This window comes from Mus musculus, chromosome 2 (assembly GCF_000001635.26).
Source record: "Mus musculus strain C57BL/6J chromosome 2, GRCm38.p6 C57BL/6J".
NCBI lineage: Eukaryota > Metazoa > Chordata > Mammalia > Rodentia > Muridae > Mus > Mus musculus.
This window is the reverse complement of record NC_000068.7, coordinates 53,037,109-53,059,926: the sequence shown is the minus strand read 5'-3', so window position 1 is coordinate 53,059,926 and position 22,818 is coordinate 53,037,109. Positions and strand designations below refer to the sequence as shown.

At 41.7% G+C, this 22,818-nt stretch overlaps 1 protein-coding gene across 11 annotated transcripts in view; it reads right to left on the bottom strand.

Moving 5' to 3' along the window:
* Nucleotides 1-22,818, bottom strand: part of Fmnl2 (formin-like 2) — a 276,486-nt gene that overhangs the window by 74,276 nt on the left and 179,392 nt on the right. For 9 of the 11 annotated variants that reach the window (XR_003953721.1, XM_006498330.2, XM_006498331.3 and 6 more), the window contains exons 4-6: nt 17,558-17,634; nt 8,644-8,727; nt 5,321-5,473 (exon numbers count right to left, since the gene is read on the bottom strand). Coding sequence is in view for 10 of the 11 variants with exons in the window: in XM_006498330.2 (XP_006498393.1) it covers nt 5,321-5,473; nt 8,644-8,727; nt 17,558-17,634 (314 nt within the window). In the remaining variant the exon portion in view is untranslated. The remainder of the gene's footprint in view (nt 1-5,320; nt 5,474-8,643; nt 8,728-17,557; nt 17,635-22,818) is intronic. The other 2 variants (XM_006498336.2, XM_006498338.2) reach the window with 1 other exon arrangement.

Sequence of the window (22,818 nt, the reverse complement as noted above, 5' to 3'; positions counted from 1 at the left end):
AATACTTTGCTAACTGGCCCCACAGCCAAAAGAAACAAAGCTGAGAGTTATAGGAAGACAGTTCAAAGTATAGAAAAGGGAGGTAGGAGAAGAGAGAAGGAGCCAGAGACAATGAGGGAGGAGAGAGGGAGAGATGAAATGCTGATTCTTTTTAATAAGGACTATAATGATCTGTGTGTTTTATATTTCCACTGGGAGATCCAAGCAACAGCTGGAACTGCTTTTCAATGTGAGTAAAAAGGAAGGTGTCAGCTCAGGATATGTCTCTGATCACCTGCAATTTCTGACTTTCTGTCCTGTTTCCTTTGAAGGCATTTGCTATGGACAGTAGGCTTAGCAGCACACAGCCCCATGAGGAAATATCCAAGAAAACCAGCTAACTCTTGTCATACTTTGACACTGAGGTCAAAGTATGTCCATTTATCCTAAATTTTTCATAAGCTTTCAATAAATCACCAATGGCAAGCACAGCCTATCCTCAAAATACAACATGAATTCTAGAATACTCTTGTAGACTGATCGATTTATTGTGCCCTAAATGGGCCATTCAGCACAGCAGTGAGAGGGTGGGCACTTTCTCAATTCATTTACAGTGTTATCATTTTCTAAATCAGGTGACAACATCTGTGGCCTTCTGCCATCTCATTTGCTGACAGATAAAAGTCATGGTTTGAGAAGAGTATTTTTTTATTGATGATATTCTAGGCCAACAGTAGGTCAAGTTGTATTAGAGGGACAGTTTTAAACAAATGGTAACAAGGAGAAGAAACAAAAACAGAATAAAGTTCAGTTGACAGCTCAAAACCATAACATCAGAACAATGGTCTATAATGGGGGGGCAGGGGGCAGGGGAAGGAGGATCAGGCAAGAGGAGAATGAGAGCCTCAGAGGAGACTCTCGCCTACTCTAAGAGGAAAACAGAGCAACTGAGTGCAAACTCTTTGGGGTTTGTTTTATTGTTTGTTTTTATTCATGTGTGTGTGTGTGTGTGTGTGTGTGTGTGTATGTGCATGTGCGTGTGTGCACGTGCACGCGCACTCGCACACATGATAGAAAAATGGAGACAGAAACAGAGACAGAAAGACACAGAGAGAAACCAAAACTTATAGCTGAAGCTAAAAATGTGGCAATTTCCCTACAACAAATTCTAGTTGAAAGTAAAATGCTACTTGTTGAAACCTAAAAGAGAACCTTAAGGAGCATGACTCTCAAAGAACCTTGTTTTTTTTATGAGCAAAGTGGCTGGGAGTTGCAGCTACCATGCACTTATTTCCAAGTAGCATGAAATACCGAAGTGTATGCCGAGGGTCTCCCCTGGCTCGTGCGGCTCTAGTATGACAAACTGTCTGAGAAGGATTGTGAAACCCTCTGTGGGCACTGATAGGCAAACAGGACACTTACTGGAAATAAAAAAGAAATTCCTTATGAAGGAAAAGGCAGGAACCCTTTCTTCTCCATTGATCTCAGGCAGAGAGGTTTAACCCTTAGAGATAAGAATGGTGTCATTGCCAACAGTCCCTGTACAGAGTCAACCACAGGAAGCTCTCAGCACAGTGCCCGGCACATTGGCCATTGGCTCATTTACTAAAAGCTTTTGCCTGAGCAAAAGTCATGGTGCATATGTCTATGTTTTACATTCCTTCCTTGAACAACATGTTGGAATGGGATGCCTGGGTCAGAAGTGTAAACCATAAGCCTGAACTCGGCTCTTTACTAAACCCACGGAAACAGGTATATAATCTGTCAGGTCACAGTGTGTGTGTGTGTGTGTGTGTGTGTGTGTGTGTGTACCCCGCGCTTGTGTGAGTGTGAATGAAATGCTGTTCCACAGAAACAGCAGCTAAAGGGGAAGCAGTGACATCTCATTTAGGCAGAATATTCATTTCAGAAGAGCTGCTGATTAGTGGTTATTATCCTAAAAGCAATGTGGACCACACTCATCCAAGTGAGAAGGTCAGCCAAGCTGGTCTCCTCATTTCCACCTCTGAAATCTCCTACCTCTCTCTACACTAAAACTACCTCTGCCACACCACAGGGCTTGTCCCTGAAAGGACAGAGTACTCCTCCTCCTTTCCCAAGCCTGCAGGGTTCTGCTTGCCCCATGCCTCTCCACCTTACTTCAGGGTAGAGTGGTCTTTTCTTTACCCTGAAAGCCAACTCCATCCATCACCAACAGACCCAGTTTAAACTTGACCCTTCTTCCAAGTCCACATTAGTTCTCCACTCAGTTCCTTAAAACCTCAAAATATTTATGTCTTATTCAAGCCTAACAGCATTAATCTTGACTGTCTTAGAATTATTTTTTCTTGGATCCCAAATACCACAGCCTTGGTCCTCAAGACATGAGGTACACAGATGTGCAGAGACGGTCAGTAGCCACATTGGTGGAATCAGTCTCAACTGGAACTGGAGACAGGCCATATTCTGGAGAAAGCACAGCCAGATTTCTGCTTCACTGACACCAACACTTCTGTGGCCAAGCTTCAGATATATGATGACTCAGAACCCAGGCACAGGCACAATTCAGGTATGTGCTGCGTCATATGGTGTTTGACAATGAATATGAAATAGTTTAAAAATATCAAGTTGAAATCTAAGAAAAAACTTGGGCTAGCATCAGGATTTTTCTCAGAGACCTTGTATTTAATAATGAAATATTTTTATTTTTTCTTTAATCAAGCTTTATTTATGAGAAGTGTTAAAATTTGCTGAAATCTCATTTTTTTCCAAGTTACACCAATACCTTTTGACAAGGGATAAAGGTAAGAGGTATAGATCTATATTATTATCTAGAGATGCAGCAGAGGAAAGTTTTATATCATAATATGTTTGGTGTAAAGATATTTATTCATTAAGCAAAAGTATCAGAATAAAACATCTCCAGAAAATACCATAATACTTTCATAAGAAGCTTGGTATTAATAAAAATGCACGCTCCTGCAAAGAATCCAATTCTCGCGATGAGGAGCTATAATATGATAACACAATACATCCATATACAAAGCAACCGGGCAAGACAAAGCTTACCACATTATAACATGGAGGATGGTCATAAGACCAGGCCACCACGCACTGTCCGCTCCCTTGGGTGTTTTCTACAGTGACTTACGAGATGTTCCAGGTAGAAGCCTCATCATCAGTGTGTAAACAGAAGCTGCTCCAGAGGCAGCAGAAGGACAAACAGCTTGCCTGGCATTGGAGCTGAAGAGAACCGGGCAGGGAAGTCAGCCTGGTGGTGATGTAAGAGGTGGAAGAAACAGGAACGAGAGACAGTGGGACAAGAAAGGACAAAGCAGAGAAGACAATCAGAAATAAGATGGCAGAATGAGAGAGAAAGCAATAAAATGAAAACCATAGATTTAAGGAGTGTTGAGAGCAGAGGAAGAAAGGGAAGAGGAAGAGAGAAAAATATAAACAATCCTTGGGTATATGAAGAGCAACATGGACCACACAGCTGTGCTCCAACTGCTATTGACTCGTAACAGATAAACTACTATGGATGTGCATTCTTTAGAACCAATAATTATGAATGAATAAGTAAACGGCATTCAAGTAGCTACCATGTTGACTCTCTGATAAAATTCAAGTGCCCCCTTCCCTGGGCTTTCAAGCTGTTGAAACACAACACAGAAGTGACGGCGGCTTCCTAGTCATCTTTGAGCATGCCTGCCAGGAAGGTCAACTAGCCCCCATGTCTCTCCAAACAACAGTCCCATTGTGCCGACCATGATATTTTTTGTGTTACTTTCTAATTAAAAATGTAGCTAGGCAAGGTCTACCCTGAGCCAACTACTAAGCAGTTCAGGCTAGTTCTCATGTCCCTGAGTCCTGCCTTCCAAGGTCCAGAGCATGATTTAGAAAAATTAAACTGTGTTAGACAGCTGACCAATATACACCTCCAAAGTAAACAAACATAAAAAATTAACTGAATTACACTTCTCAAATCCTTATGTAATTATAGTCAAATGTTAGAAAGCATTTTTCTTTGAGTATCAAGATGCTTATGGAACTTCTAAACCAGAACATAACTTCCTCTGCCCACATATGAAACTGACACATGTGAGCAGGTTACATAGCCACTGGCCCATTGACAAACACCGAGAGGTGAGTTAGAACACTGTTCTTTTATTTCTGAATCAATTTCTCCTAAATTCATCAAAAATTTTAGCATTTGCTCACAAGGAAATCTGAACGGTTTATTGGAGACATCATAGTCACGCATCAAATTCATCAGCAGAACTGATGTTCATTACAGAGAAGGACATTTTCTTAAACGTCCCACGTGACTAAAGCCCAAGTCAAAGAAGTAAAAGGTCATAAAAACACAGTCAACTGGGAAATGTCTGGAAGCCACAGGCTCATGGGCTCCAACCTGACACGTGCACTCTGTGACCCAAACCCACAGTGATCTCAAGCGCTTATATGACATTGCCTTGCCAGATCATGTCAGAAACAAAGGAGAAGGTTTTAGTAAGTCACAGAAAGTGAGCAGCACTTGGGAATGAAGATCTTTACCACACCAGTCTGTATTCAAGTCATGGGTCTGAGAACCCTTCAACAACTTGATTATCAGTATGACTTCCATCTTTATTAGCAAGAGTGTTAACTTCCTCACAAATGAGCACTAAATACAGTGCTTCGAAGTTATAAAAGCTATTTCTCCACCTAGTGAGTGATCACAGGTCTGAATGAACAACACGAGATTGCACACAGCAGTGGTACAGGTGGTCAGTGCAGATCCTCCCGCAGCATCCTACCATTTCAACGGGAGCTGTAAGATGCAATCATTAGTAGAAGATGTCAGGTTGACATGAAGCATACCTGACCAAAGGAACATGACTAGTAGCCCTTCATTATAAAAATATGTCTTCTTAACACTGTGACGAACAAGCATAACCACGCCCTACACAGCACACACCTGAGCTACCTGTGGAAAGAGAGGGCAGCACAAACAGATGAGGAGCGACAGGGGCTCCTTAAAAGCTCATATTGTAATGCGTAGCCTCAGCCCTGAAAGCGGTTTTGGGGGTCACTTTGTCCACATCCATGGGAACTTACCTGCCAGAGACTACTTCACTGTGTTAATTGGCACACACTTCTTACCTTCTATGCTGAATCACAAGATGGCGTTTCTAAGAAGGGTTACATAAAGTGAGAGAATAGAACCAAGGGAGCAGGCCATGAACACCTACGAAACTGTCGGTTAGATTCAACAACCGGAGAAGAAAGGGCCATGTTGGAAAGACACACGGATGTCCACTCAGGATGAGAAGAGGACAGATGATCCTGCCACTCCAAAGCATCTGATTAAGGCACTTACCGAAGTGCAGAATGTCTTCCAGAGCGGGACACACTGTTGCCCACAGGTGAGGGCAGGTTGCTCCCTCTGTGCAGGTCCTCGATGGACCTGCTCCAGGGCTTTGATTTGTCCACCGTACTCTCCATGGTACTTTCCACACTTTCAAAGTCAAAACTAAAACAAAAAAGGAATGCTACTCAAAACCGAGACACTAACTTCCAGACACAGACGTAGACAAACACAACCTGCTTTTCCTCCACCGCATCCTTCACCATAACACGAGAGGTGTTTGCAGCCAAAGGAAACGCATAACAATTTCTGCGGTCTCAGTGTTAGTTTCGAGAATGTGAGGATTACAAACACTGGGTCTGGCAAAAGAATCATTAGCAACAAACAGCTTACATTGGGTCACTGTATATTGTTTGCATCTTCCTTGCTGGCTTACCAATTACTGGGCTGCTATGCTGGAAGATAGAAAGAGCTCTCACAGCTGTCTTCATTTTGCTTTAACAAGCAGATATGTTAGGCTTATACTAATTCATTCCTACCCATCAGTTTTTTTCACTGAGCGTTTTCTCCTAGTGTGTTAGCAAGTCCTTTTCCAACCATATGTGATGCATTAGCAGTGCAGCTATGGACTGGCTTTGATTTTGGACTCGATTCTCAATGTGGTGCTCTTTAAAGTGAGACTGTTGTTCCTCTGACATTTTTTTGAGGTTATTACTCATGTCAACCATGTTGGAATAAGTGGCCAGTGGAGTTGCTTATTCTCGCGTAGCCTTAGGAACCAAGTCTTTAAACAAGCAGGCCTTTGTATCCCGTGCATTTCCTCCCTCACACAGTTAGTTGATCTGCTTTCTCCTAAGAACACTGCAGTGTTTCTCGCCTCAGTTCTGACCGATCAGACAGCAGCTACACTTTAATATTCTCTAAAAGACTACAAAAGAGCTGGAAGAGAAAGTAAAGTGTGCTGGAAATCATGCTTAGGAAGCATGGCTGCCAGAAGAAAAACATCATCAGAACGGCCACCTAAAGACTAGGGGATATGATCTAGTTTTTAAGGTTAGTCACAAATCAGGGACAGGCACACAGAGTCGGCAGGTGGGGCTGATCCCAGACTTTTGTGTTGTAATAAGGTTGAAGAGGAGAAAGGAAGAATAGGGTAGTCTAAGAAAACCTGAGGTAGTAAAATAGAAGGCTATCACTGAGATAGAGAGGACTTCAAGGAGCATATGATGAGCTCTCATGGTGTGGACATGTCACACGCCCCATGACAGTCCTCTCACCCCTCCCTATGTGCCTGGGACCAAAATGCAAGAAACACACACTTTAGTGAACTGGTGGACGCTTCTATTTCAGACAGACTTAAAGCCAGTTGTCTCTCATTCCATGGATTGGGAAATCACTAATATCAGGGAACAGTAAGAATTTTCAAAATAAAGACAAATTATATAACATAGCCTAATAAAGCAAAACAAAACTAAAATCAATACACAAAGTGTATTGTGCTAACGTCCTCAAACAAAACCAAAGGTTCAAGTGCAGCTAACACAGAATTCCTGCACAGGACCACAGACCTGTCCCTACTAGTCCAACAGGAGGCCACATTTGAGAAAATCTGACTTCCAAGCCCTCTTCTCAAGTAAGTAAAGGATTCATTAAATATAGCAAACAATTTCTTAGTCTTCCTTAAATGATACAAATATGCATTTAGATTTTAAACTTCATAAGAGGAAATATTTTGTCATAATATGATTTGTCATAGAGATTATAAGATTCAAAGTAACAGAAATAGATGAGAAATATCCTTTTGATATAATTCCTAGTGTTTATAGCATATTCCATCTCAGGAAACAATTTCCTATACTATTATCAGAGGTATCAAGATAGAAATCTATTGTATCAGATTTGGTTAATAACCATGAAACTAAGAAAAGAATAATTGTAGTTTCTTCTTCACGAGCACTGAAAAGGGGTGGAAATCAGAAAAAAATACCCAGCCAGGGATTCAGACTCCTTGGAGTGAGTAAATATTGAAAACAAGTTGTTACTATTAAAAAGAAGAATGGAGGGGCTGGCGAGAAGAATCATGGTTAAAGAGAAGCAACTGATGCTCTTTCAGAGGACCTAGGTTTGGTTCCTAGCATCCACATGACAAATCATAAATGTCTGTAACTCCAGTTAAAATATTCAATGCCCTCTTCTATGCAATGGTCATATAGAGGGAGAACACTTGCATGTATGTAGTCAAATATCCACATATATAAAATCAAACTAAGTAAGTCTGCCTTTGAAAAAAAAGACTGGATACATTCACAAAGTTAAGAAGCAGAGGCAGGAAGATTACCACAAGTTTAAAGCTAGCCTTGTATATACATCCTGAGAGCCTCTCTTTAAAACAAAACAAAAACCCAGAAAAAAACAAAAAACAAAAACAAAAAAAAAACCAAATAGCTCATGGGCTGAAACATCTGTCTGAAGCATCTCTCTTGTCTAATTAAAAACACAACATCAATACTGCCTCACCCTGCAAATGTAAGACTATCTGTAGATTTTGGACTATTTCCTGATTAAAGGGTAAATGTTGAAAGGAGAATGTCTCTGTCTACTCTACACTGTGTAGCCCTGTTATAAATCATCCCAGAAGTCATGAACATGGAAAGTGATGTGGAATAATATGGCTCTGCATCTTAATCTTTTCCTTCACAGCTCCAAGTACTATTCCTGCATGTGGCAGAAAACCAAAGCCTGCAAGTGTAAGACAATAAAAGGGGAACACCAGTTTTCCTTCCTCCAGGGCCACTAAGCTGGTGTCTAATGCTGCATCCTTATCTGCTCATTTGCCAACACACACACAAATGCACCTTTACCACTTCCCTCTCACTGCCGAGATAAACACATGATAAGGGAAGGCTTTACACCCCAGCTACATCACAGGGTCGGGGTGTGCGCCAGTGGTACAATATGGGCTCGGCATGCACCAGTACAGTATCATACCACCTCCCACTCTTGTGTTCTACCACACAGAGTCACGTGACCCAAGCCCTCCAGAAAGTCTTCCGCATCATAGCTATAGCTCAGCAGCAAAGCCGAGTCCTGGGTTTGATCCCTAGCATAAGACGAAGGTCTTAAAGGTGAATTTTACTTGCCTGGTTTATTTCTGCCTTGAAGGCATTTCTAATGCTAATTATGTGGCTGGTTTGAGCTACAAAATCAGAGATAAATCTCTGTAAGCGCCACACACCCTCCTTGTGGGTTTCTGCCTTCAGTGAGGTATGGAATTTTACCACCAGGCTACACCTCACCCTGTGAAAGTGACATGCAAGCCAGCTATATTTACTTACGTGACTGCATACTGTGCAAAAGACAAATACTCCACAAGAACATCAAGGCCTTTGTTTTCTTCATTCAAAAACTCTCTGACCCATCTGAAAAAAGAAAGAAAAAAACCATTGGTGACATTGATCAAGGGTCTATAGAAAGGTCACAGTGGACAGTATTCATTTTTTCTCTTGAAACATCTAAAGTCTGAAAGGAAATACAGAAGAAGACATTGACTATTTCGCAGGAAGTAGGCACTTCTGGGTAGGATATGAAAACCATAGATTATGCCAGGCAGTGGTAATGCACACTTTTAGTCATGGCACTCAGGAAGCAATGGCAAGAGGATCTCTGAGTTCAAGACCAGCCTGGTCTACAGGTCTACATAATGAGTTCCAGGACAGCCAAGGCTACACAAAGAAACCTGCCTCAGCGAGAGATAGATAGAGAGAGAGAGAGAGAGAGAGAGAGAGAGAGAGAGAGAGAGAACACCATAGGTCACTGTATATATAAAAAAAAAAAAGAGGAAAAAAGCACTCACATGTTAGCCTTGAATTTGACTGTCTGAAGACTTACGACAACCAATTTTAAAGAGGTTTCTAAGAAAAGTAATATGTCTAAATGTACTTTTCAACCATAAATGATCTCTAGCCTTGTTGAAAGAGCCAAGACTAGACAAAGAATGAGGCAGCCTGGGAACACGCTGCCATAGCCACTGTGATCCAGGCATGACTCCAAATCCATGCTCAATCCTTCTTGGCATAACCAGCCGGAGAAACCACGAAACCACCAAAGAGAGGCCAATCTTACGGACTTCTGGAAATTCAATAGGGATAATGACTTGCTTAATTTTTTCCATGAGTATGAAAACCTTGAAAAGACTGCAGGTACCACAGACCATCAGCGGGACTAACACATGACAAATACTTTTAAGGATCATTCTTAAACCTTTTTATAGCTTGCATCTGAGTGTTCTCTAACAGTTCACCAAGAAGACACACACAGCTATACCTGCTGTACAGAGTGACTCCAAGAGACAAGTGAATTGGCATTTTTAAGGCCTGGGGAAAAAATTCTGTCACCTAATTTTATATGGTCCTTCCCACCTATTCTTCATCAGAGACTGTGCAAATATCAGAGATTGTGCAGATATTAGGAACTGTGCGCGTGTCAGGGACTGTGAGGATATCAGGGACTGTGTGGATATCAGAAGAAGCCATCACTCAGTGTGAAACTCCAACAACTAATAGGTTTAAAGCATGGCTGCAACAACTATGACAAAATATGGGTACACAGTACAACCCAAAACAGTTGTGTCCCTCTGGGAATACTGTGTGAAAAGGCTGCCTGGCTATGGATGATCAGAGCTACTGTGGAAGCCATGCTTGCTTAGCTAGGATAACAGCAGCAGAGCAATGGTTCCAAGTGTCTGGAGAGATTTGTGGCACAAGAACCTAGGAGACTCCAGCTCCCTTGTTTGTTTGTATGTATGCATGTTCTTAATTGGTTTGTTTTCTGGGCTTTACTTTTTCTCCTGGCCCTTCTTGATGATGCAGATTCAAGAATACAGGAAGTATTAGGACTCAGGAAGGTAGGAAACCAGACACCCTGACTTATACTCTTCCAAGTACGTCAGTCAGCTACCACAAAGGATGTACATTTACCCATAGCTGTGTGCAAACATAACATTTAAGAGGAGCCTAGAGTGGCAACACATTGGCAAAGAAACCCCATCTGTTGAGTCTCACAAAGCAGCTTTGTTAGTAGACCTAAACACAGCTCAGAGGACTGTCGTCTGGTGAAGAGAGAAGTTTCTAGAACAGACACACACATGATCTCACCACCTCTACTTATAGATACTTTATTTAATTCCCCCCTATGCAACAAAGTCTCCAGGGACAATTAAATTTTTTTAAATGATAGAAGCTTAGAAACAGTGAGGACAAGATATTTCATATATCTGGCAGGGGACTTGGGAATGCCAGCACTCCTGTGCTACTATGTCATCAGGACCCTAAGTTCCCTCCTCTTCGCTTCTCCACTGCTCTGCCCCAGCGCTCTGACTGCACAAGGCAAAAAACGTTCCACAGAGATGCGTGTCATTTTAACATGAAAAAGAACCACTAAAATCCAGGGTGTTTTGTTTTGTTTTGTTTTTTTCAGGGCAGACTCAGTTTCACATATTCCATTTACTTGCTCATTTACGTGGGTGTCTGGGAAAAAGAGCCATTGAAGTTCCTTCTACAGACACCTCCACAAAGAGCACAGATGTCCCAGGACATCATGAATACCTTGTACCATACACCACTGGCACCGCCACACCTGCACAAGGAGGAAACTTGACTTCAGCAAAGCAGAAAATAGCCAAGGGCAGCAGGCCTATAAATCCTTTGATTCAATGTGATCATGTGCGTGGTAGACTCTGATGTAAGAACAAGTTAAATTTGCTTCTTTCCTTCAACATCCCAATTGATGTATGAGCAAAAAAGGACCAGAAAGATCATTTGCAAAGTGAGACAGAAACCCACAGCATATGTCCTAACGTAGCATGAGTTGCCCCTGGTTTAATGTCACAGAATGGATTCTGATCCTAATGTTGTAGGATCCTCCTTGGGTATTTAATGTCACTCCGATAAGCCTAAGCGATTTAGGAAAGACAGACTTCACCACTGATCAGTTTGCCTCATGATGTTCACTTAGCTAAGTGACTCCATAGTACGGGTACAGATTATAAGAAAAGTCAGACCTCTCTCTCTCCCATCAGAAGGACTTGTTACCTCTTCTGCCTGGGAAATTCTGCATGGGGGAAGAACAGTCCAGAGTGTTCATCAAAAAACTAGAAGAGGAAGGAAAGAAAATAGGTAGACAGTAAAAGGGCAGATGTTAACTCAATATCTTAAATCTCAGGGATTCGAAGAAATACAGCGGCCAGAGACTTGGCTCAATAGGTAAAGCCCCTGCCTCCAATGTCTAACAACCTGAGTTCAGTCCCTGGTACCCAACACAATAGAGCAAAGAACCAACTGCTTTCCACAGGCTGTCTTCTGATTTCCACATATGTCCTTTTCCCACAACACAAGTAAACTGAAATAAGGGGGAGGGCAGCTACATACTTTATGCTGTAATTTATGTATCTGATCATACACTGAGTCTGGCACATCTGTAGAGCTTCATTCTCCTCCCTGAGCATGTCCTATGCTGTTTTATATGTTGCCAATAGACAAACAGTTTCAAATTGAGTGATTATAGGTTTTGGAAAACAGAATTATTTCTGACTCTGACAGCATGTATTACTTCCTGAGTGCCTTGCAAATTCAAATGTGATTACCATATGTTGTAAATTTGAATTTAGGCAAATTCCAAATCAGACACTTGGAAGCTTAGAGAGACAGGGATAATGAGAAAAGGTTGGGGGTAGGGGGGGGACTGTAGCCAAAGATGGGCTTTCCATGCAAACACAAATAAATCAGTACTAAAGTTTAGGCTGCTCATAGCCTGATTTCAAAGCTTTGCTCCCCATGCCCCCAAAATCTTAAGGCCAAATTTCTTCACACAGAAAATTATCTTAAAAGCCCCTACTAGTATACAACTTCCAAAGTCAAGCAAATGGTAAGATGTACAAATGAGAGAGACAAGTGTTACTCCCACTGCCAGGCTCCTGTAGAGAAAACTCTAATTGTCAGCTAGACAGCTGAAATGAAAGTTGCTGAAAAACTAGGGGGACAAAAGAAAGGTCAGCATCTCCCAGAGCCCACCTTGGTCACCCACCCACACGACTGCACCTTGCCCTGCAGCAGCCCAGTTCTCAAAGTGGAGCCATCACTGCTAGGAGTCCTAAAGGTGTCTCAGCGTATCTCTTGGGGTTAATCTGTTTCCTAAGAAGTATTAAGACTTGATACATGCAAAGCCTTGGGTTTAAACTACCAGCACTTTCAAAACAAAAACACTAAGTAAAAAAATAAATAAATAAAACAATTAACTGACGCAGTGACCCTGACACACTGTGTCTCCTATGTGGTGAACAAGACTGGGTAACACGGCTGAGACCACACGGATCTGTTTATCATATTGTACACTCTATGCAATGCTGGGGCAAAAGCATTCCTGCCGAAGAACGACCTCAATCAAGTGACTCATTAAAGCTGGATGGTGAGTACACATCTGTTTGTTTACGACAAAATCAGAAGCCACATGAGAAACATCTGCTCCCCACCCATGCATCTGGACAGACTTGTGAGGGGCAAGGAAGGAGATATTTTTTCATGGACTGCCAGTTCACTGGCAAATGACTTACAAACTGTGATGATACCTTTCGGGGCCTTGAAAGTCAGCCCCTCACAAATGAATGAAGTCAGCCTGGTGCCTTGGGGAAAACAGTATCGGTCACTAATGATACATTTTCAGCTTAAAATGAAGAATTTAGGAATCCTGTGTTTGCACTAGTTTCATAGCTTTATGATAAATAAAAGTGTATCCGGATGGCAGTGGTAATTATTAACCAAAATGATTTTTCAAAAAAATTATATCTGGGAAGTGGTGGCACACACTTTTAATTCCAGCCCTCAGAGGCAGAGGCAGGTGAATCTCTGTGATTTCAAAGCCAGCCTGGTCTACAGAGTAGCAAGTTCCAAAACTATACAGAGAAACCCTGTCCCAAACAACAACAACAACATACTACAGAATGACATGTTTCAGCACTGGCAAGAGCAGAGTACCTCAGGGAGCCTGCTTTCCTAATGATCAGTTGAAAAATCATATTACAGGAGCCATGAGTAAAAACATTCAGCGGGGCAAGACACAGAATTTAGCAGAGCACACTACAGTGTGAGCACTGTTAAGACACCGTCACTCAGAGGATTCTAAGGCGCTATCAGAAGAATCTCCACAGCAATCTGAAAAGGCCACTGAAGAACTCAAATTTTCCAAATGTTCGTCATCAGCGCCAAACAAAAGTAAATATCAAAACAAGCTGAATGTGGTGTCAGGAACACCCAGCTGCCTTCTATTGCAAAGATATGAAAGAAGACTCTCAAGTATTTTTATAAGGAAATAAAAAGCTATTCTTTACAGAGAATGTTTGTTACTTTGTTAAAGAGTTACATTTCGCAAAATGTTACATGTGCTAACATTCGTGCTTATCTATGAAAAGTTTGCCACTAAGTATTACATGTTAAGGGAACTTAAACTTTGTCAGTTTTAGTTGCTAGCATGGTAAATGTTACTGGACTTGATTCATAATAAGCAATAAGAGTTTACTGACGTTCAAAACAATTAGCTAGAATAAAGGAGTCCAGAAGATCAAAATATTTGGAAGTGATTAATATGGATAATAGGCTTTAGATGCAGACAGACCCTGGTTCAAGTCTCAATGCTTCTTACCAGCATGGGGTGGAATAAAACTAGCACCTGACCTTCAGTTTTCCCATATACATAACAATGGCTCTGGGTACTGAGCAACACCGCAGACATTTTTATGTGCAATAATGCAATCAACATGTCTAACACATGACAAAATGACTATGACCTGGAGGATTTCCAACACACATGTACATATGCACACAGGCACACATTTGAGTAAATCTTAGAAGAGTGTTGGCCATTCTCTTTCCTCTTTGACCAGGTCCAGCTCCAGCCAGCACTGACCCACAGAAATCCTGACAGTATAGGAGAAGAGGTCTTCACTAAGCACTTCCTAGCTGCTTTCTCTTTTCTACATACTTCCCTTCCCACAAGCCCTGGGAAATTTGCTACATCCTTCTGCCTGTTGTCTCAAGCACCTACAAGTGAAGTGTACATCTTCTAGAATGTCTGTGACCTTGCATTCAGACTAAAAAGTAACTTCCTATCATTATAGCAGTGGTATTAAAAGAAATCACGTGGGCTGGAGAGATGGCTCAGTAGTTAAGAGCACCGACTGCTCTTCCGAAGGTCCTGAGTTCAAATCCCAGCAACCACATGGTGGCTCACAACCATCCATAATGAGATCTGATGCCTTCTTCTGGTACATCTGAAGACAGCTACAGTGTACTTAGATATAATAATAAATAAATCTTAAAAAAAAAAAAAAGAAAGAAAGGAAAGAAATGACAAACATGGCAGTTCCAGGGAATGAAGCTGGCTAACGCTCCACCTCGCCCTCACCACCACAGGAATCACCCAGACATGGGACGCAGCCTGGCTTCTGACGCACAATCGTATTGCTTGTCAGTGCGATGTAAGGGTACTCAGTTCTCTTCAAGAATATTTCAAGTAATTTCAAGGGTTTGGATAAGTCATAATCTAATTCTTTTCCAATGCTATAGCTTTTAACAGTAGGGAATGGAATTATTCCTAGCCAAAGTCTTATTTCAACATCCCTCAAAGAATTAATTTTCTTTCTCAAAAGACTGCTCCATTTATAGAGTTTTAGGCTTATGTGAAAGTCAGAACAAACCCTTCACTTGACAAAGCTGCAGATGAGACTGTTAACCTCGGCAAAGCCCACTCTCTACTTTAACCTTGAAACCTAAGCATGTGCCAAGAATCATTTTTTTCAACATTTTTTTTCAAGACAAATGGATTGTAAGTGTAATTTTGGCTTTTAATTTCTGGAAATCATGATCTCCTAAGCATTCAGGTCACTTTGGGTCAACAAGACCACATTCTACGCATGGACTTCTTTAGGACGATGCTATAAGCTGCTGTTGAATCATTTCTAGAGAGTCTCCTCAGCAAGTTTAAGAAGCAAGAGCTGTTAGATGAATCCTGTGCATCAGATCCAGGGCTTCCTTCCTGTGAGCTAAGCATTGCTACTCTCTTTTAATAGGTCAGAGGCTACTTCAGCACACATAGTAGGAGCAGAGAGCCTATGTAATTTAAATTTATCAAAGTTCAAATTAACAGAAGGGGCCATGGCAAAGGCCTGCACCTAGACCTCTTCATCAGACAAATAGGTACCCAATTATCTTTCTATTATCCAGAGCATGTGTGTACACACAGACAGGAAGACATGCGTGCACACGTGCACACACACACACACACACACACACTCACAACCAGACTCATGGATTGTAGCAAAGAGTCGTCATGGTAGCCATTGATAATTTTCATCAATTAGTAATTCTTCAGAATTTGTTCCTGCCAAATGAGGTCAAGACACTAAGTCCACATCTATAGCCATTTTCCCAGGAGTTTCATATAAATAGCAGGCAAGGGAGAATCTCAGCTGGTGAGGATGGAAGGCGGAGGCATCTTCACCCATGCCCACTGAAACGTAACAAGTCTCTCCAACTGTTCACAGACCGCACAGGCTCTTCCAGTCCTCCAACTCTGTATTAGACATGCTCATCATGCTTTAGAATTTGATAGTCAATTTCATATTATCTCAGCAATGCCTGGAGATCTGCTGTAAATCATTCCACTACTTGTGTTGAGAACTGCACAGGCTCAGAGCTGGGCCATTCCAAATGGAATCTAGGTCCTCATTGATCAATAGCAAAAGCTATTCAGTTTTCTAAATTCAGGTATCCAATTGAAGTAAAACAACCACCACCTTCATCTTAAAACAGAGAAGCTTTGCTCCTTTGAGCCTAAAGCCCCAAAAGCCTTAACTCTTTCAGAAAGGTCTGCTAGGAAGAACAATTTGGGAAAAGACCACAGTGATTTTGAGCCAAAGCACTGGCCTTACTGTTGTGGACTTCCTGCAGTTGACACGACCATCTTTGAGCCTCCATTCTTTTAATCTTGAAAATGAGAGATTAGATCATTTTTCCCCAGTCTGAAAATCATGATTTCATGATTTTTTTTTTCTATCGTCCATTTTTGGAGACAACAAGAATCAGTGAATTTTATGGATAGTTGGTTCTCAATGGGCATTCTACCTCAAGTCTCCCCAACCCACGTGGCCCTGCACTATCATTTCCATACTTAAATAAAACTCTGAAATAAATGGCTTTTATCAATCAGTCTAAAGTAGAAGTAAATTACTATTCATGTTATATATCTATTTTACAGAATACTCAGTTCAACTATAGTATAATACTGACATATAATTCCAGTTCAACATTTCTGCAAAAAAATGTCAGAGGAGAACATTGGGAAGGATATTGAAGCCTATAGTCTTCACTCTTCTCTCATGGTAAACTCACAAAGCCAAAATCCAGAAACTATAACTTACCCAATGTCTTTGCTCACGTCTATGTTCCTAATCCTTCAGAGACTAACAGTACGATTGTTCAGAGTCTGAAGCCAGCCCGGCTATATAGTGAATTCGAGGCTAAGCACAGAAAGACTTGTCTACAAAGGAAAAGTGGTACCTTCGGAAGAACCAAAGGTGTAAAACAGGTTATCTGGTATCATACAGCCTTGGAGATAAACCATCTAACAGTGAGGTTCTATGTATTATGTTATCCCAGATAACATAATGACGTTGCATGAAAGGAACTCTCAGCAGTGTTTAGTGGAGCGATTCCATGAACTCCATCCTCCCTATACGGAATACTTCACAGTCTCAAGTGTTTAACATGAAAGAAAGAGACACAAGAAAGGTCTCAAATGCAAGCAAGTAGGGTTAGACCACACCACTCCGGTTCCCATTCTTTTGTGAATGGAAAGAAAAGCCTCTGAAGACTATGCCAGTTCAAGGATCTCAGTTTACATCCATTCTGAGTGTTCTTCAGCAGCCAGAGCACTGCCATATGTACACGAAGCACTTGTCATGAGCTGTCTGTACTTACCTCATCCAAACAAGTAAACACAGAATTGCTATAAATAGCCACGTCAAGGGCTCCCCATTCTGCTTCTACTGACTCTCACAGTCAGTGATCAGGGGACTAAGGAAGACTTCCCTCAGATAATCCTTGGTCCTTCGGTAAATATAGAAGCTCAGTTCTTAGGTATGATTCAGTCACTTTCTAAAAATAAAAAGTTAGTGCTAACATGTTACAGGAGCATACTTACCCAATGTGGTTGGTTCTTAATGAAATTTCCAGTTCTCTTAGCACTTGTGTAGATTCTTGAACACGCCTTCTGAATTTCTATAATGCAACAAAATATGACCTTAGTACCTGGTGCTACTGCAATTTATAATAAATTTAATGCAATATGAAAATATACTTTATGCTAACATATATTTATCGTATTTCCTTTCTTTGATTGAAAAGCACACAAATCTTGGTTGTGAAATATAACTTAGAAGAAAGGACAAGGAGAATTACTTACTTTATGTAATATCCTAAAGGAGATTATTTCCCCTACCCACAAATACTATAATAATGACCATTATGCCTATTGTTTAGCAAAAGCACCTCCAGTTTTAACGATACATCAGCATGACTACAGACCTAAGACACATGCATACCCATGGCAATGTACTGCAATGAAAGAGTAAATGGTAAAAACAATAAAAAAGAAGATGTGGCTGGGATGATGTGAGTACATAGGAAACTAAACATGATTTCAAGAGTGCTCTTGCCCATGGAGTCACTTATGAACTCAGCCATGAAGCTCAACAGAGTTCTGGTGGCTAGGGTTCTCATTAGAGGCTGATCTCACTGGCACACTGCCCCACTCAGGCAACAATTCCAGACTCCAGCAATAAATCAGGTCTTCAGCATAAACTGCTGTTTTCATAAATTACTGAGGCACAGAGAGTTTTTATGGAGAATACAAATGAACTCTTAATGGCCAACTTTGTAAGTATGGCCTTCTAAAGACAACAGTCTTAAACCTAACAATCTCTAGTTGACCTAACATGTTCCAAATAAACAAACATTCAGAAGTTAGCTCTTCCAACTAGTCCTCCCTTGCAAGGTCAGTCATGAAAGTTCATGTGCACATGCACATACTCAGAATGCTTCCCTTACTCTCGCCTATGGAGATCCTATCTCTTTCTAGGTCTACCCTGTCCTTTCTTCAGTGAGTTCTGCTATGATAATGACTACAGATGCATATATATGTATATATGCTTTTAAATCTAAAAAGTCTCCAAGATACAATGGGCTGCTCTACCATCAGTTCTTTGGAGGATTATTTCCCTACAAAACCTTAGCAATGACTTTAGTCTCAGGCCACTCTGGGAGAAGGAAATCCGATGTGCAATGCCTTCCTTTAAAAGATCCAGGCTGGGGCTGGAAAGATGGCTCAGTGGTGAAGAGCATTGACCAGAGGTCAAGAGTTCGATTCTGAACAACCACATGGTGGCTCACAACCATCTGTAATGGGATCTGATTCCGATACCCTCTTCTGGTGTGTCTGAAGACAGCTACAGTGTACTCATATACATAAAACAGATAAATCATTAAAACAAACCCAGGCTCTCTGTGCCACAGCCTAATCCTCTCAAGCTTCTCTGCTCACTGGAAAAAGTTTTGTGAACTACAGCTCAGGATATAAAAGACCCTTGTCCTCTTCTACCACCAAGTACCACAGGAACAGAGGCTTCCATTCTCAGGCCACTAATCATGGCTCCCATACTTCAGAGGAATCACATCCAAAAGGTAAGAAAGATAAGGTTGATAGCACAATTCCAGATGGTGGGGTTGTAAGATTTTTTTGCCACATGCATGGGGACCATAAGCCAAAGGAGACAGCAACACTGCTGGGCACAGGCCAACTCCTGCTGCCTCTTCTCTTCTCAAAGTCCCTTGCTTTCCTGAAGTTGCTGTAACTGCTATTCTCAAACACCTTTAAAAAAAGATCTTCTTGGATTTTTGTAATCAGTATACGGTAGGATATATGAAATAAAAATATTCCAAATATAAAGAAAAAGGTGTTCTGCTTCTGTTGCCAAGAAAGACCTAAATAAAAATGGCAAGGTCATTGGTGGTTTGGAGAGATATACTAGACTGGCTCCTTGCAGTGAGTATACTAAGCATGGGATCTGTCAGGTAGAGGACGTAGGTTAGGGGCCTGGCTAAAGGCCAAAGTTCCATGCTGCTACCTTGTTAGGACATTTCAGATAGGTCCTTGGTGCTCTCTAGTTGTGCCTAAGTCTTCTTCCCAGGCTTCAAAGAAATCATCCCTAGATGGCCTTCTACAAAGAGCACAGCATAGTACTTAACACATAATACAGTTGTAAAGAGATCTGACCAAAGGACATGAGAAAAGAGGGAGGACGAGGGGGAGAAAGAAATACAAGCAGACTGATATGGATGCTATACAGACTCTGAATATATGTATATGTATGTATATGTATATATGTGTGTATATATGTATATGTATGTATATGTATATATGTATATATGTGTGTATATGTATATATGTGTATATGTGTGTCTGTGTATATATGTGTGTATATATGTGTGTGTATATGTATATGTATGTATATGTATGTATATGTATATATGTATATATGTGTGTATATGTATATATGTGTATATATGTGTATGTGTATATGTGTGTATATATGTATGTGTGTATATATACATATATATATATATATATGGAGAGAGAGAGAGACCCTAACAACCCAAGTAAATCAAGTCACTGGGCTAGCAGCAGCAGCAAGAATCTATCAGACATTAGCTATGCTATGCACTGTAACCCTGCAACTGCCTGACCCTGAGACAAACTCAGCTGACTTCACTGCTGTGCTCCACTCTCCAGGGAGCCGCTCAATTTTTGGTTGGATTTTGGAATGCCTTGGCATCTACTTTGCTAACACATAAACAGTGAGTGTTAGCACTCTGCACTTCTAAAATGCGTCCACAAGACGTTAAAGCTCTCCAAAGAGTAACCTTGAACCTGCAGGTCCAAGCAGAAAGCAAGCGTGAGGAAGGATGCACTACCAAGTGATCCCCATCTTCTCTCTTTCCTCCCAGATATAGGACAGCCAGCCATCGCCCTGGGAGGCAGCAGAGACAGGGTGAGCCACACAATAGGTTTCTCCTCACAAACGAAGAGTCAGCAAAGAACCAGACTCCTTTCTTCGTGGTCTGTAACCTCTTACCGTGCCAGACATGAGCACAGCTTTCCCTGAGGCTCAGGCTAATAACCACTGGTATAAAATGAAGAGGCTGGTTTGTGAAACCCTGGGCTCAGAGATATCTAATTTAGGTTCTTCCTTCCCTACCCTAGGGGGTTTCATTTAAAGCTATTCTAAAGAGAATGTGCTTGGGCAGTTTTTAAGGGCAAATTAAGTATCTTCTATTCAGTTTCAACAAAAGATTAATGAATGAACTATTCGAGGACCCTGACCAGCGTTGAAGGAAGCCTGCTCAGCCTAGACAGTCCGGCTAAAAATTTAAAGGCCTGGTTTCAACACTCCCCAACCCCGTACCACAGCTGAGAATTTTAAGCTCATTTTTAACAGAAAGCCATGCCTTATTCCAAACAAATCTCCTTTTTTCTGGGGCTTAAGCATTACAATTATGTTGTACAGAACAGATCCTTCCTACTGCCTGCTCCTGACAGAATCTTATTACAGGGGGGGGGGGGGGGAGACCGCGGGGCGGGGGGTGCTAATCCGACCTCCAGTCGTTTCTCTGGAGCTGAATGACAGACCTTGGAAGACAAGGCACAGACCAAACAAGGCTATTCAGTGGACACCTGGGTCAGGACAGAGAAATCAGTGGCCCTCCATCAGAGGCATCGGGCATCTCCATTCCTCTTTATTAAGTGATCCGGGAAGCAGCGAGATGTTTAACAAGAGGCGCCCTGGTTTCTTCTACTTGGTTTTCTTTGTCTCCTGGGGAGGAGAAGGGGTAGGAGGGGGACTGGGGAGCCGAGGCTGTCATTTCTGGAAGTGTGGGTATCTTATGCTTTCTTTCTGGAATGTGGGATTGTTTCTAGAATGACCTGCATGCTACAGGATGGGAGAGCCCACTCCATCTGTATTTAAGGGCTGCCATTTCACACCCCCACACACTCAGGTCACAACAAGTACGCCTAGGGCCAGTGGAACACTCAGCCATGACCTCAGGTCTGTGGATTTCTAAAGGGTCAGCAGAGTTATTCTGTATAGACTGAGCAACCTCTCAGAAATAAATAGTATAGACAAAACTGCCCCTTTTTTCATGCCTAAAAATGTGGGATTTATATGTAGTGTTTCTTCCAGGTGTTTCCTGTCACAGCACTCCCTAACCTGTAAAATTAAAGCTGCTCTCTGCCCCGAGCAAGAAACAAATCAGAGAAATTCACAAGAACTAAGCAGCTATTGCTTTTTCACCTGGGGGTCAGGGGCTGGGGGCTGGGGGAAGGGGCCTGGGCAGGTGGGGGGAGATTTGTGTTATTGAATACAGACCTTTTAGAAAATGATTATCAAATTTCTGAGGGGGAAAAATATTACCAAGTGCATTCATAGAAGATCACAGGACATACAAGAATTGTATGGCAAGGAACCAAAGTGGGGAATCTCTATTTTCTTTTCTTTATTTTATTTATTTATTTGCATGTTTTGCCTGCTTGAAGGTAGGTACACAACTGCAAGCCTCATGTACCAAGGTAAGAAGAGGGTGGTGAAAGCCCTAGAACTGGAGTTACAGTTGAGTGTGAGCTACTGTGTTTGTGCTGGGAACTGGGAACTGAACCCAGGTCCTCTAGAAGAGCAACAAACACTCTAAATCACTGAGCCATCTCTCTAGCCCCAGAATAGCAAAGTTCAATCATTTCTATTGTTTAAATCCCTCTTGTCTGCAAATAAACCATAAAGCAAAGGCTCAGGCCAGGCAGTGGTGGCACACGCCTTTAATCCCAGCACTTGAGAGGCAGAGGCAAGCGGATTTCTGAGTTCGAGGCCAGTCTGGTCTACAGAGTGAGCTCCAGGACAGCCAGGACTGCACAGAGAAACCCTGTCTCAAAAAAAAAAAAAAAAAGGCTCAGGAAACTTCCAGAGGAAATAGGAACTGCTTTTTGAATGACATTTTTTGGGGGAGGAGGTGTGTATATAGGTAATGAAGAGTTAGAGTGGAAAAATGAAAAGAGAAATGTTAGAAGGAGGGCAGAGTGGAAAGGAAGAGAGAGACAAGCATGCACACAAAGGAAATCGAAGAAAGACCCCTGAAAACAGCTAACCAAGAGAAGTGTGCTTTTCTTCTCTCAGGAATCACCACTGACACACAGGGAATTCAGCTCAAGGAACCTTGAAAGCAGAGAAAGTAGAAGGCCAGGGGAAGACAAGTGCTACCTGGTACAGTGTCTTTACCCATAATCCTCAGGGACAGTTCTGTCCAGAGCCATCCCTGAGCAGAACAAGCCTGCAGGGTTGTGCCAGGCAACATGCT